This window comes from Erithacus rubecula, assembly GCF_903797595.1.
Source record: "Erithacus rubecula genome assembly, chromosome: 1".
NCBI classification, from domain to species: domain Eukaryota; kingdom Metazoa; phylum Chordata; class Aves; order Passeriformes; family Muscicapidae; genus Erithacus; species Erithacus rubecula.
In genome coordinates, this window is record NC_136658.1 from 106,038,154 (window position 1) to 106,053,925 (window position 15,772).

Genomic DNA, 15,772 nt, shown 5'->3' on the forward strand with positions numbered 1-15,772 from the left:
GAAAATGTAGCATTTACAAATTAGACTTATTTTTCCTGCTCAAGACCCCTAGCTGAAAATTACAGAGTGGGACAGTGTGACCAGCACCAATGTCCAAATGACATCATTCCATATTTAATAGTGTGATCTTTTATATCTAAATCTCCATTACTAGATATTCAGAAAGTCTAGCTTAATTAAGAATGGAAGACAATGGGTAATTTGTAGAGCTGCTTTATTTACATGGGATTTCCCTGGCTGACTATATGGATGGCAGCCTAACAGCTTTAAAAAATCACAAAGAAAGGCTCATTAGCATTATGTTTTTCCACAATGCATTATGGAATCCATAGGATAGATAAATAATAAAGGCCATATTGCATGCCACAGCTGATTTTTTCAAAATTTATACTAAATTACATATTTAATATACACCTGCACGGGCATGAATATCAAACACTACAAGTACTAACTTTTAATAGATATTTGATGCAGTGCCACACCAATTCATCACTAAAAATGTATTCACACTGGCTTAAAAAAATTATACTGCACCAGGATTTAGGTAACAGCAACAACAGTGTCTTTTTGAAGAGAAATATCCAAAGACTTCTTAGTCAAAGAAATGTCAGGCCTGATTTGATTTAACCTCTTTATTAATATGTGAAAGAAGAGACAGAGAGCACATTATTCAAATCTTCAGTTGTCTGCAAGCACCAGAAGATGCAGTAAAAGGGTACAAAGGGATCCTGAAAGACTTAAAACTTGTTCTGGAAATAAGATGAGATATAACTTAGAAAAATGCTGACTAATAACTTTGAGAACTTTTAATTCAAAGAGAAGGAAACTCAGAAATCAGTAAGAAAAAAAAACCTCAAACCTATGAATAAGACAAAATTAGTTCACAAAACTCCCAAAGAGGTCAGAGAAAATTAAGAAGAAACTGGTTTTTCACCTAGTCTTTATGGACAGAAGACTCTAACTGAAACCTTTGCAGAAACACCTAGGCAATGAAAGTTAGGAAGAAAGCAAAATGCAGAGAAAAGGATTTAATTATTTGGTAAATGGACAAGTAGCTACAAGACAATAGTTTAATTCTGTAGTGCTTTGGAAGAAAAAATTATGGTTTTTAAAATGCCAAAACCAAATTTTTAGAAGTTTTCTATCAGAAATTCTGTCATAGCCATAGTAGATGTCCAGAAGCACCAAGGTTGAAAATTCAGCACTTCTGATTTAAGGATGGACATCATGGCACACATTCACTCAGAAAATGTGTGGCTGTAATGTTTTGGGTTTTTTTTTCATTCAGCATGAAATCAAAGTGCATCTCTACATCTTTTGTGCTCAACTAAATGAAAATATTGGAATCAGGAAAACAAAATCTGCAATCAGGAAAATACATTGCTGTAGATTGAAATGAACACAAAGTTAGCTTCATCAGAGGCATTTGATGCATGAACATCTGGGTATTATTATGGAATCTCTTCACATGGACTCAGTTTATACTGGGACACACATCAATCCATACTTGGCAGCCAAAGGGCTGTGAGAGAGGAAAAAAACCTCCCAGACCAAGTGCCTTCCTGAATCATGTTGGAATTACATTTTAGATATCTGGGGCACATTAAAATTCCATAACTGGCCCTATGGCCTCAAGGAGTCAGTTTTACTGTGGCTTCTGAACTCTGGAGCCCTCACTAGTGTCAGCATCCTGTGAATATTCCAAAACTAGAGTTTATCAGCTTGGTTTCAAGCTCCTGCTATTTCCCAAATTTAGGTTTATGAAACAAGCACACTGCTGTGCTGAAGAAAACCAGGACAGCATCAGAATGGGTTATTCTAATTATTGATTTTGTTCTGAGCTTCCTGGTCTGCCAGAGGCAACTCTAACCCAGTTATCCCCTCTGAGTGAACCCAAGTCTGATGAATTCCCAGCAGCGCTTCCCCATGAGCGCAGGGCTGAGACACACAATCCAGATTTCTGTTCCACTGTTCTTCTATTTCACTGCATCTGAACTGCCAGAAGGAAAACCTTGGGTATGCCTCTTGTGTAGGAATCTGGGGTGGTGAGTCTCATAAAGAACTGGAATAAACTTCTACCTGAAAAAAAATAAATGCAGTCATCAAAGTTAGAGTTTCCTGTGAAAGTTACTTTCAAGAGCTCCTAAGGCATCTCCTAAGGCCTGATCCTCATTTCTTGCACAAACAAAACTCCAGGAGCTGTCAATCACAATTTTGTTTGAGAAGAGACTGCCAGACTAGGCTCGACACAGAAACAAAAATAGCAGCAGCAAAGAAAGACTACAGATGGCTCTGAGTAGTCACCAACAAACCAAAACATTTCAGCTGCACTTGTGCTGAATTTGCAATTTTGCAAACACAAAAACCTTTTTGATGTTTAGGCAAAATTTGCTTATTTGCTAGTAATAGTATTCTCTGTGCCTCCTGGTGATGTGCAATCTCTAAAGAATAACAGGACACTTGCCTGCCCCAAGATGCACAAAACATTTCCTTTTCAAATATTTTTATACCTGAATCAGAGCTGTATAAAACCATCAACAACAACCACCCCTTTCAATAATTTGACACGGTGTTTCAACACCAACTCTATCATGCTCAAAAGTATTTCTCACCCTTTTTTTATTAGTATATAAAATTTTAGAAGTGGTTGCATGATGCCACTTGCAATGCTTGAAAAAACCACAACAGCAGCATCAGCACTTGCAGATCTACTGACACTGCATGGATCACTTGCTGCTGCTGCAGTGGGGGCTAAAACTCATTGAAGAACCTGAAACTAAAGGGAGGAAACTCATGCAACCCAGGAATAAACCAGCAGGGAAATGAGAAACCCAGTGTTTGTCACAAACTCTACAATTCCCAATAGATTTTCCTCCATCTGCTTCATGTCAACCAACATTTGGCTGAGTTACGATGGGCCCGTGTAAGTCGTGCAGAAATAAGATTTCTTTATACATCAGGTCTGTTTCAGGTCAAATAGCTGACATAAGAAATGAGTTATTACCGGGGAAAAAGCCCCACAACATGATAGTGAATATCAGTAGCCCCTTGAATATCAGCCCCAGGACTCAGGGAGGCACAGGGACCAGATCTCATGCACCTTCTCCTGTGAAGGTAACAGTGAGAAAATGCTTAGCTGAGCAAGAACTGCCAGGAAATGTCAGTATCTTAATGCAGAGTGGGATTCTCAGGAGAAAACCTGTTTTTGCAGGCCCAGGACAACTTCAGGCTCCCCTGAAGATTATGTACCCAGGTAGTGCCAGAGTGAGATGCAGCACTGTGAACTGAAGCCCCTGGTGACAATGATCCATGCATTTTTCATAGCACAGTATAAACATCTTATAAATAAAGTCAACTCTCACTGAGCACAGATATTCCCTCAGCTAAACCATCTAAACCCTGGACTAACTGATGCTCACTTCACCAAGACTGTCACTCTGCATTTTAATTCACAGCCACACAGGTTTATTGGCATGCAGTGCCCTCTGCTGATCCACAGCACTGGTACACCACACACCCCCAGTTTCCCCAGTTTGAAATCCCAGTAATGCCATCCACACACCCCCAGTTTCCCCAGTTCGAAATCCCAGTAATGCCATCCACACACCACACACCACACACTCCCAGTTTCCCCAGTTTAAAATCCCAGTAATGCCACCCACACACCACACACCCCCAGTTTAAAATCCCAGTAATGCAATCCATCCAGAGCTCAGGAACTGCAAGACCTCAAGCTGTGACAAGGAAAATCAGAAACAGAAAAGCATCACTTCAGGCTCTAACTCTGTACCTGCCTCAGGTGCTGCTTCTTATCTGCTGCCTTATGGAAAAGGATAATTTTGGTTTGGTTTTTTGGGGGTGCTTTTTGGGTTTCTTTTGTGGGGTGTGTGTGTGTTTGTTTTTTGGGGGGAGTGTGCATATGTGTTTGTTTGTTGGTTTGAGGTATTTTTTGGTCATTTGGAGTTATTTGTTTTTAATTCATGACATCTAACAAGGCATTTTTTGAGACTAAGCCTCTTGTATAATCATAATTCTCAAGTAAAAAATGGCAATAGCTGGACCAAAATGAGAGAGATTTTACAACATACTTAGAAACTACAACAGAGCTGAGCTTCATTAAAACTCCCTTCATTGCAAAACTGCTCAGGATCTCAAATGCCTGGCTGGTTACTATAATATTCTAAAGGTAAGAAGATCACAGGTTAGAAAATATAATTGGAGCAGAAAAAAAAATATAACTGGTGGTGCAAAGCTAGAACATTAAGACATGCCAAAATGTCCTCCAAATATCTTTCAATATTTAATTTGAGTTCATCAGCTGTGGATGCCAACATGTCTTGGGAATTTCATTACAAAAACTAATTCCATTTCAAGTGTTGCAGAGCCAGACACAGTGGCTTGAAATGTGCATTCTGATAAGGAAAGGAGCTAATTGGGAACGAGTTGTTTCTGTTGTATTATGGAAATGAAGTCCATTTCCACTCTACCACACTGGTCATGCAATCTGTTAAATATTTTCCACACTTGAAAAAACAAGCAGAATTAGAGAAACATCCACCAAAGTGATATAGAAAGTGAAAGTGAGGATCTTGAGGATGTGCTCTGAGTTTAAAGTCTATATATAACTGTAGATATACATAACTATTTGTTCCAATCAGCTCTGAAAATAATTAACCAACTCTCCTTCCTACTAGAATGAGATTTTTTTTTCTTTTCAGACACCAAAAAATATATTTAGAAAAAATATTAAGATATCTTATGAAGCAGAGATTCATAGGGACTTTGTTCCTAAATACTCTGATACTGGATTTGCAGTGGCTTTCAACACCTGGATTAAACCAGTCAACAAAATGGATAAAATCAGTTGAAAACTTTTCAGTATTTCTAGAATTAGAAATACAGAAATATTTCCTTCCCTTCTAAAAAGAAGACAAAAAGGGCATAAATAAACGAAAACAAAAGAAAAGTGGAGCCTCATTTGAAAGAAAGCCTTCAAAAGAGCATCTGCCCACAGTGTAACTGAGTAGACAGAGTATCCCACAACTAGAACACTGGGTTCACATTGAAATGACTTTGGGATCACTAAAAATATGAAAACTTACATAAAATTTTACAGACATGTGAAACCCAATATGCTCAGCCAGTTGTTTCAGTATTAAATAGACATTTCTCTAATTCTGTTTTCCTGTAGACACTAAACAGCTTCACAAGCAAAACAAAAATCACTTCTGCATCCAGATGCAATTTAAGCTTTTCTCCCAGCTTTTCTCCATTAAATAATCTAGGTGGGAGCACAAGTCCTTTCCCTTGTCTCCTCATAAACAGACCATGGAGTCTGGGAAAGCTAAGACTCACGAAGATTTTTTTTTTTCCCCCTCAAATTTAATTAAGAAATGCACACTTTATTCACAGATCATTTTTCTTACTGCTTTCATCCTCATGCTACCATTAGGTCCATTCAATCTTCCTGATCAAGACCTTTGCAAGACCTTGTTTACAGTCCCCCTTGACAGAGATCACTTTGCTGTCCATAATTGCTTCTTTTAAGCTGCTGAAATACAAATATCTATATTTTCATATAAAAAGTCCTAATTAGGAAATTTCTTCTTGCAAATACTGCCAGCTGCCTGGCACAGAGAAAAGGGAAGATGCCCCTCTATTTCCAGTGAGACCAAGCAAGTCCAGCTTTTCCTACACTCCTGCCAAAAGCTGCTCTTCATTCTCTGGCTGGAGAATATCCCTTCTGGGGGTCTGGAAGATGCTTTGTCCAATTTGAGCCTGGTCAAACTCAGACTCACTTTTGAAGCTACAAGTGAGTGTGATAATGGCACAGCATCTTGTGGCAGGAATGTCTGCATCCTCATCTCCAGTAAAGAGTTAAAATAACATAGATCTGTGTTCCAATAATGGCATGTGAAACTATCAAAGCCCTGCAGCAATTCAAGTGTCTTTAAATTTACTTGGTTTTCCTTTCAAGACATCAGATGCCCAGATGCTTGAATATTCAGGTGTCTTCTCAGTTCCCCAAATTCTTGTTTACAAATTGTCATCAAAAAGGGGAGAAAACAAAAGACATGAGGCTATTTCACCTCACCTAAAGTGATATCTACTGAGAGTCTCAGAGTCTTTCCATTCTCTGACTGCACTCTAATTGAGATATACAAAGAACAATGGAAGCACTTTCATCTAGTCATTCAAAAATCCATTTAAGCTGTTATGTTCTATACTAGACTATACCAGAAGATACTGCCCTTAGACTTGCAGACAAGGCAGGTGAAAAGCTTAAATAAAACATATTGCTTAGCCTCAGTGCATATATCACAGATATCACAGAAGCAGCACCACTAAATTATGTAGCTTTAGATACAGCAGTCACTTATCCAGCTGCTAATTAAATCCCAATACAATTTGGCCATCATATTTCTAATTCATGAACAAGACCATTGCAAACTGCATTTTAACAAGCACAATAGTGATGAAAATGAATGACACCCAAGAGGGCTGTAAAATTTTGCTTTGCAAGTCTGCTGCAGGACAGTAGGTAACCTGGCAAAATCAGGGCAGATTTGGGGTCCTGGTTAAAAGTACTGTGTGCATAGGATTAAATATTCACCTTCATGAGGTGCTGCAGGCAGGGTTCACATTAACACTCTCCCAGAGCTGTCAATTATTTATCCTTGTATGAAAGTGGTGCCAAAATTCAAGTGGTCATGGCATTCATTCAGAGGGATGAGAATGAGGAAACTCCATCCTCTGACAGGGAATTTCACTGAGGTAATGGTTTGGTGGCAATTTCCTGTCAAGAACTTGACTGGGGAGGGAATGCTTCATGTTTTCCCCAGCACCTTAACCTGAAAGACACCCAGGATGGGGGACATGGCAGTGGGACCCCCTTGGTGCTAAAGAAACATCTCAATTATAACCACATGAGGAATGTTTCAGGTGCAACAGGCTATGAAAATAGCCAGCTGCCAGCACTATCCACAGCCTGTCCTGAGACAACACAGAGATTACAAGGAGCAAGTGTTTCTACCATTTTTTTATAACAAGGAGTCCCGAGACAACACAAAGATTACAAGAAGCAAGTGTTTCTACCCTTTTTTTTTATGATAAGGAATTTCCAGGAAGCATCAATGGCATTATCCCTTATAAAGATCTGGTAGAAAACAGGATCAGAGGATATTCAGCTGGCATTCAGCTGGACAAAGAGTGGATCAAACTCACAGAATATGAAGGAATAATGTAAAAACATTCATTGGGCAAACCATTCTTATAATGAAATGTTTCTTCACAGAGCAAACCAGTTCCACAGTTAATTTAGACACTGAACCTGCATTACAACTGAAACAATGGTACATTTGTGTTTTTAAAGTTGGCATGATTAATGAGACTCCACAGAAGTGAAGTACAGCTTGAATTAACAAGAAAAAAATTGTTAATTAAACCCCCACAATAATTGGCAAGTTTTCATATTTCAGTCTTCCCAGGGACTGTTACATGGTAAAAATTACCAGGACTAAATGCTCCTTGCTTTGCTCTTTTAAAAGGCAAAAGTTGTCATTCTGGTGAGGAAAATAAACACCATTAGTCAAAAGCTGCAAATTTGCATATCTAAGGTAGGACCCTGAATCCTCTCCTGGGCAGCTAAGAAGTTATTTCCTTTTAAGAAGGATTTTTACAGATTTTACATCTGCCTACCAGTTCAGTGAGACCTGTTAGGAGATGATGACTTCTCAGAAAGTTCTGCTTTTGCTTCTCAAATCTGGATTTATGAACCTAATTTCAGTTAGGCTATTGAAAAATCAATGGTGTTCAGGCAGTAATCTGCCTACCAAACACTACTTACAGAGCAATACTAATTTTCTCACTAAGGCTGATGAACCAGTATTTACAAAAAATGAAAAGAACATACTAATCTCTTCTCAAAGACCATGAAAAAGGCTGCTTAACAAGTGGAGGGAAAAGAAAAAAAGAAATGTAGGGCAAGAAATGTAATTTTGAGTTTCTGTGAAGATATCACACGAAATATAAGCAAGACCAAAAATAATCTCACAATAGAACCTGGCATTAAAAAAGATTAAAGGAGAAAAGAACCATGGAACCCAATCAAGTTGGTAAAGCCTAATTAGTAGAGACCCACCCAGAGATCAACAAAATTCATTCTTTTCATTTTGTAGTACAAAGAAGCTGCATATATTACTTGTTTTAAAAAGCCTCTAAAATGAATTTAATTAACTATGAAAGGCTTGATTTTGCCTTTGGGTATAAGTGAAAACAGCAGCTGATTTTACAAGATGCACTGTGATCCCTGATTTTTGTGTAGCAAAAGAAGAAATGAAACCTTTAGGTTTCATTGCCTCTCTGGGCTCAGATAATTTTGTGGTTCAGAATTAAATTATATTTGTCTACAGTCACAAAGCTTGGGTCAGCATGTGAATTCAAATTCACACAGGGACAGTGCATATGTTTATTATGTAGTGCTCAAATGCCAATTATTTAACTGTGAGTAATTCTTCAACCACGTTAATACTTCCCCACAATTGTATGAACACAGCAGGAAAATGGAAATAAAGGATTTAAAATGGATGAAATCAGGAAATGCAAAGGATGTGCTTCTGACTATGGAATTATCTCCTCTCTTTACCTCTTGCTTGGCTACCAAGGAGTTCTGGCACACAATTCTCTCCTTCCTCTCTCCAGGAATTCCTACAGGCAATTGAGCCTACAGACTGTTTCCATACAATCTTTAGGCTCTCAGCATGGCTTGGGAGTACTCACCCAGCATCTAGGATCTCTCTCCTTGGAGACTTTCAACACTTGACTGGGAACAACCTCAAGAAACAGTGATTTCTGGCAGTATTTTGGAATGCCACCATGCTAGGGCAGCAGGTTGCCCTGAAAAGCTGAGCATCCTGACTGGCCATGTCAAGTGTTTCCTCTCATGGCATGACCTCCTATTGCTGTAGGGGAGATTTAAAGGCTGAATACTGTGAACAAACAGAAAAATTGGCTTTGAAGATAATGCCAGAGGCACACAAATAGAGCAGTGTGGATGTGCCCATTAGTTCTACCACAGAAATGGTAATTACAGACTGAAACCATAGCAAATCACTTTGAGAACACTGTTCTTTTTTTATAACAATTGAGTAGAAATATAATGGAAAACATGACAGGCCATCTTTTCTCTATTGCTGTTTTAAAAGCTGTCAATGTCTTCTTTAACCTTTGATCAAATATCAACTACAAATATTTTGCCAGTCATTGAACAATGGCTTTTCCTGAGCATATAATGAAATCCAGAGTTAACTTCCTTGAGTTAACTTGGAAAAGTTTCCTTTCTGTGCAAGTGCAATACTGGGCTATACCAGGAAAGAAGAAAAGATGCTCTTTTGGAGAATGACTACTGAGTGGGCTTTTTAACAGCTTTGCCACAGCTGTTCTATTTCAGACCATGAACTCAGATCTGCCTCCACAAGACTGATTCCCAGAGCCTTTTGCAGTTACTATTTTGCTATTCTGCATGTTAAGTCTCCCCATCAGCAAAACCAGACATAACCTCTCACATTTCTCTCTATCAGCATAATTGCCACTGGTTTAGGAAGCCCATCCTGAGAGACTTTCAGCCTACTTGGAGGTACATTCAGGATTTCTAAAGGGATTTTCTTCCACCTTGGGCAGTGCATATCAGAGCTGACCTGCACAGAAGAGTCACAGTTGCACCACTCATAAACAAGGAAGATTTTTGAGAGCTTTCATCTATGAGGTGAGACCTGAACCAAGGCATGAGCTAACAGGATGCACCCACAGGGTACACACACAAATATGTGTGCATGTCATAATTTGTACTAGTATAGTAATTTGTTGGTGATTTCGTTATCAACACACTTACTTTTTAAACCCACAAACTTAGATGCTGCATACTCAAACAAGTATTCTCCAGGGCAGCAAGAGTGGAAAACAAGGAGAAAGGACATCACTGCAATGTTGTTTGCAGCAGCTTGAGAGTGTCTCTTACCTTGACATGGTGTATCAGGTGCTCAACTTCATTCACCTTGTATGTCTCTATCCCCAGCTCTTTGGAGAGCCGCAGGAGACGGTTCTGTGTTGGCCCCACGTAAGCCCCTCCAAGGTCCACATATTTAACTTGCTTATTCTGGTTTATCACACACAACACACACAAAAGGGAAGAAGGAAAAAAAAAAAAAAAAAACAAAAAACCAAAAGAGATAAATCCTTTGTAAATAGCACACAAGTTAAAAGAGCAATCCAGAGGAATGAAATGAAATGAAATTAAATACTCCCAGAGCATTTTGGCTAAGATTCTTCTCTCTGTGGAAAGCAAATTCTTCAGTAGAGTTCTGGTGTGGGGATTACTGAGTTCATAACCAGCATGTTGATTATAATTTGGAGTTTATAACCAGAATAGGTGGCCCATTGTTACATTACAGCCTTAAAAAGAGGAAAGAGCCTGGCAGGCAGACAGAGACAGCTGTGCAGCTCTTGCTCAGTCAGGCATCTCACCAATGACCAGTTTAAAACACACTATCCTAGGAAGCAGCACAGGATTTTTAATGGGCAGAGTGAGAGGGGGTGTCCCATGTCAAGACAGAGCAGAAGAAAGCAGTGAAGAGAAATAGGGTTCTTCTAGCTCCCAACCAGCCCTGACACTCCTCTGCCCTACACCACTCTGTATGGGCCATGTCACAGCCCAGCTCAAGACTCTTGACAGCATGGCTGGCCTCAGGGGTGTTTCTTCCACAGAGATTTCTGCAGTGTCTTTCCCCAGGAAATTATTTTGAAATGTAGCTCCTTGTGTATTGTGGGTGACTCCAGAACTCAAAGATCACAGAAGTATTGTCCCACCATCATACCAGTCCTTCCCTACTCTTATTGGTACAACACGAGGAAATTTCCCACCTGCTGGTAATCCAGAAATTTTCCCCCACATGGCACATACTGCAAGTATGAATATAAATAGTATAGGAGGATATAAATGGCTCTGGGGATAATTACCCTGACGGTGAAAGTTCTTCCACCAACTCTGTCATTGGCTTCCAACAGCACCACATTCAAGCCTGACTCAGTCAGGAGCTTGGCTGCTGAGAGACCTAAAATATAAAAGAAAAGCAATTAAAGAATACTTCTGTATATACACGGCACAGCTTTTGTGGCTTGATACATAAATACTCTCATAGCTGTCCATCCAAATCCTGAATTTTTCATTCAAACACTATGACAGAGAGGTGAGGCAGTGGAATTAAAACCCTCAAAACCCAGTAATCATTACATGGAACTGAAGTCACCTAATTAAACAGTTTGTTGCCCAATTTTACATGTGCTGAGTAAGTTTTGCACCACTCATGCTCAAGAATTCTGATAGTCACCCAGCCAGGCAGAGAACTTACAAACTTTATTGCTTCTAAACACAAAGCTGTCCTCCCCAAAATTTTGCTATTTATAACCCCAACTACAACAAAAAAGGAAGAAGTATTAGGACTGTCCTAAATTTGTGAAGTTTTCCCTGACACTTGTTCTATGTCTCTGCTTTCCAGTTCTGAATATTTTGAAGTACAGTAGCAAAGTTCCCACACAGTCAGGTCACAGGGTTCATCTCCAGAAGAACATGTGGTCTGACTAAGAGACAGAATGTGCAGTCTGGCAACAAGAATTAAAAGTATGGGTAAGTCTACCCCAAGAAATTATTTTTTTCCTCATCCATTTTTTAATACATTTTATTTCCATCTTGTGACTCTTGAAGCTGAGACACCCAAGTGAAGGAACAATAAAAATAGAGGAGGTAATATCTCTTGTTGTGATGTTATAAATCCTCACAACTGCAGTGGAAAATATCAGTGTCAAGCCCTGCAGCAAGTGTGTCAATCTGCTGTGGGAATGAAGAGAACTAGAAAGGATGCACATGGAAGGAATACAGCCCACAGTCTTTCAACTTCCTAAGATCATCTCTGCCTTTTACTTCAGCACACAAACTGAGATTTAGATAAACAAAGGTGCTTACTTTGGCCACATGTGAATTTCTAGTAGGACAAGAGTTATGTTCTAGCAGGCTGCATCATCCTTTTGAACCAAAAGGTTGTGTTGAATAAAGTTCAGCAAGAGGCCAGGCTGGAAGCCACTCTCATACATCACAATTTATCCATCTTTTCTGGCTCCCTGCCTTGTTACCATGAGAATGCAATCAGCTCCCTCTGTGTGTCCTAGTACATGCAGTTTTTGACTTGTCATCCAAGCAGATTGTTCCAAGCAGAAAGCAGCAGTGAAAGAAATGGCAAAAAGCACTGACAGCAAAAACAGATGGCCCAAGCTAACATGGCAGGATTGAATGAAATGAAAATGAAGAAAATATAGCAGTCCTGGGGAGAGGATACAGAACATTCTGGTCACCAACTCGTGGACTGGGACCAGAAGAACCCAGTCCTGTTCCAAGCCACAATGTGCTGCAGTTAAGCTCTTTCTTGCCCCATGTAAAAAAAACCCAAAACAATAAAAATTAAGGGAAAAAATTACAATAGTGTAGACCTATCTATCTAATGAATTTGACATTTTCTGAAGAAAAGCTGCAGATGTTTCCATTAATACATCATATCCTTCTGCCTTTTTTTTTTTTTTTTTTTGCCCCTAGTTTCATGGGCTTATTTATCTTGGGTTTTCCCATAAGTGTTGGTGAGAAAACCAGTAATGAAACTGATAAAGGTCTTTCTATACTTCCTACTGAGGAAATTATACTGCAAAAACATCTGGCTGGATCAGTGGCCTTGACTACACTAAAAAATATTTGAAGATACTAAGGAAGAACATAATACAGAAACAGCCATGGTATGTAAACATGGACAAATCCTTCAAACAACTTGCAAAGAGAGATTGGCTTCTGGAGGAAATACAAGCAACAAAACTCCTAAATAAATCTGACTTATCTGTTAAAGAAAAAAGAAGTTACTTTTCAAAAAAAGATAAATATTTCATCACTTGGGAGAGGATCAATAGTAGTTATTAATAATTTACAGAATGAATGCATAAACTAAAGGCTGTTGTCACTGAAGGCCTCTGCTGGCTTTTCATGCTAACAGGTATTGAGTAATCAATTAATAGCATTCAGTTACCAACAGTGATTAAGGGATATGAGATTTGACTTTCTTTATTAAAATCTAATGAATAAACATTTCACTGCAGCTGGGAACACAGGCAGTTTATTCCCAGGAGCTGAAGCAATAGTGAAGTTTGTGAAAGGATAACTCTCTAGATTCCACTGAAATGCAGCAGATTCACAGTCCAGGTACCACCTCCTTGTCTCCTCCTGCACCTTTCACTCACCTGACTGCACCTACCATTTATTCTCCACTTATTTTGGGGCATGTGCCACCTTTCCCCTACCTCCTGCCACATTCACACCTGTTAAAGACAAGAGTTTACTCTTTCCTGAAGTAAAAACAAAAAACCAAAACAGTGTAGAGGGAAGGATCAGGCTCATTAATATCACATTGCCCCACCCATGCCCATCCTCCAGCAGATCTGATCTCTGCAGGGGGAGGGATGTCCTTGGGGTTGGAAGATGCAGTCTGCAACGTTCCCAAATCAAGCATCACCTGATCAGTTCAAGGGCTGGTGGCTCCCCTCTTCTGCTGCACAGATCATCACAGACATGAACAGGAGAAATATGGAAGAAGAAAAGGCAGAGGCTCGGGAGGGTGAGAAGGCACAGCAAAGGACCAGGGCAGGTTTCTTAGCACACTTTCCTAGGTTACAATGTAAAGATGTGCCCAGGGGTCTGTATTCTATCACCATCTGCTGAAACCAGGTGGGGCAGTGATCCTCATCTCTGTGGGAGATATCCTCTGCTAATGGACCATCTGTTAAAAAACAGGTGGGGCAATATTCATGATCTTTCCTAGGACCCATCCTTCCTCCAGGGAGATATCTCCTGTTAATGGGCCATTGAGTCCCACCATGTGACTGATAAAATTACATCTTCCCACTGGGAGACGCTCCACCCAGGGGGACGAGCCAATCCTTTCCTACCTAGATAAAAACTGAGATTTTTGAACACCAAGGCAGCCCTTACCCACTGATTTACAGAGGATGAGCTACCAGGATCATTGCCAGGATCTCTACTGAATCACTGCTTCAAGAAGAACACTTCATCTGTACCGCTACCACCACCCTACCTAGCAGGGTGTCAGATTGTATTCTGACTCTGTCAGTGGTTTTTCTTTTGTACTATTGCATGTATTTTATTTTTTCTTCTTTTTCCTATTAAATTGTACTTCTGACTTAAAGTCTCTCACTGGTTTTGATTTCAAAACCATTACACACACACACAACAGGATAACTCCAGGCTGCTGGTGACAGAGACCACAGTACAGTGCAAATGCCAGGTGGGAATGTTGCTGGTTTTGGTGTCTCACACATTAGGAATCCCAGTACTGCCACATTACTTCATCCCTGTTGGACCCAAACTTGGCTCTTGGACTGTCACCATAATAACAGAAGGGACTGATGATGTGGAGGGAGAGCTCTAAGCCAAAGCGGTACAAGGGCAGGTAAAGCACCAGGAACAGCAACAAAAGAGTATTAAAATGGAAATGAACATTAGAATGTGAACTTTGGGGCATGAGGTTGAGGTCTGCTTTCCACAAACTAACAACTGCTGCAGAAAACCCCACAAACCACAACCTCTTTTCTGAGCAAGAGTCAGAGTGGTTCTCTCTGTGCCCCAAGGCTGCAAACAGAGCACACAGGATACCTGTGAAGCAAAGCCTGGAAAAATCACATATGATATAATGTCTCCTCTTGAGAAGTTTAACCCTTTCACATTCCAGAACTGCCTCTGACTTACCTGCCATTCTAACACTCCACTAACAAAAGGCAGATCTTTGATATTGCCCCCATTCCTCACAAAAGAGGCAAAGAGCTGCATTCAAATGCAAAAGCCATCCAAAACTGTGACTGATGCTATTATTACTCCTATTTTATGCTGAGCATTTTGTCAGCCACAGGCAGCTTTCCCTCCTCCCCAGGAGCATTCCAGTAGAATCAGATCTGAATTGCAGCGTAAGGGCTCAGCCACTTTTGCCACCATTTCACAGAAGACAGAAATTGGGTCCAGTTTCCAGCACAGGTCAGCTTTCTCAAGGTCAAAGAGCCATATATAGATATATACAGAGAGAGATACAGCAGAAATCAAACAATTAAGCAGACTCACGTGCAGTTCTGCTCAAAGAACCAACAGGCAGATAATTAATGCAAACAACAAAGAAACAAAGATGATTATGTGAAGCCCCAGACTGAAAAAACAACCGTGTTTAGAGGATGCTTAACTGGGCAAGCCTCCATCTGTTACCATGACAACCTGGTACCCAACACAGCCACCCAGAGATCCTGGTGGGAGATTGCCTCCCCCAGAATCTTACAATGCAAGTTCAAGTCACGAAAATCATTTTTTTCTCTCCCCATCGTGCAGCAATCTGCATTCACACAGACTGGACTCAAATGTAATCATCACAGTAATTATTTCATCTTCAGCTCTAACTTACTTCTTTCTTGTTTGATGTCTCTGTACCTACTAAACACATTAAATTGCACCATTTCACTAAACAGCTTCATTACAACCTCTCTTCCTGACATAACAGCTTTCTTATCCTGAGACAATGACTAATTCAGATTTTCAATTTATTTTTTTTTTAACAGAAAATCTTACACATTTATACTAGGGCAAAATCCAAATGGCTATTTCATACAATCATAAAATCATTAAGCT

General features: G+C 39.8%; 1 protein-coding gene across 2 annotated transcripts in view; it reads right to left on the reverse strand.

Moving 5' to 3' along the window:
* Positions 1–15,772, reverse strand: part of LOC306799072 (amine oxidase [flavin-containing] B-like) — a 49,591-nt gene that overhangs the window by 20,455 nt on the left and 13,364 nt on the right. For both annotated transcript variants that reach the window (XM_079299607.1, XM_079299608.1), the window contains exons 3-4: positions 11,014–11,108; positions 10,016–10,153 (exon numbers count right to left, since the gene is read on the reverse strand). In XM_079299607.1, the coding sequence (XP_079155733.1) occupies positions 10,016–10,153; positions 11,014–11,108 (233 nt within the window). The remainder of the gene's footprint in view (positions 1–10,015; positions 10,154–11,013; positions 11,109–15,772) is intronic.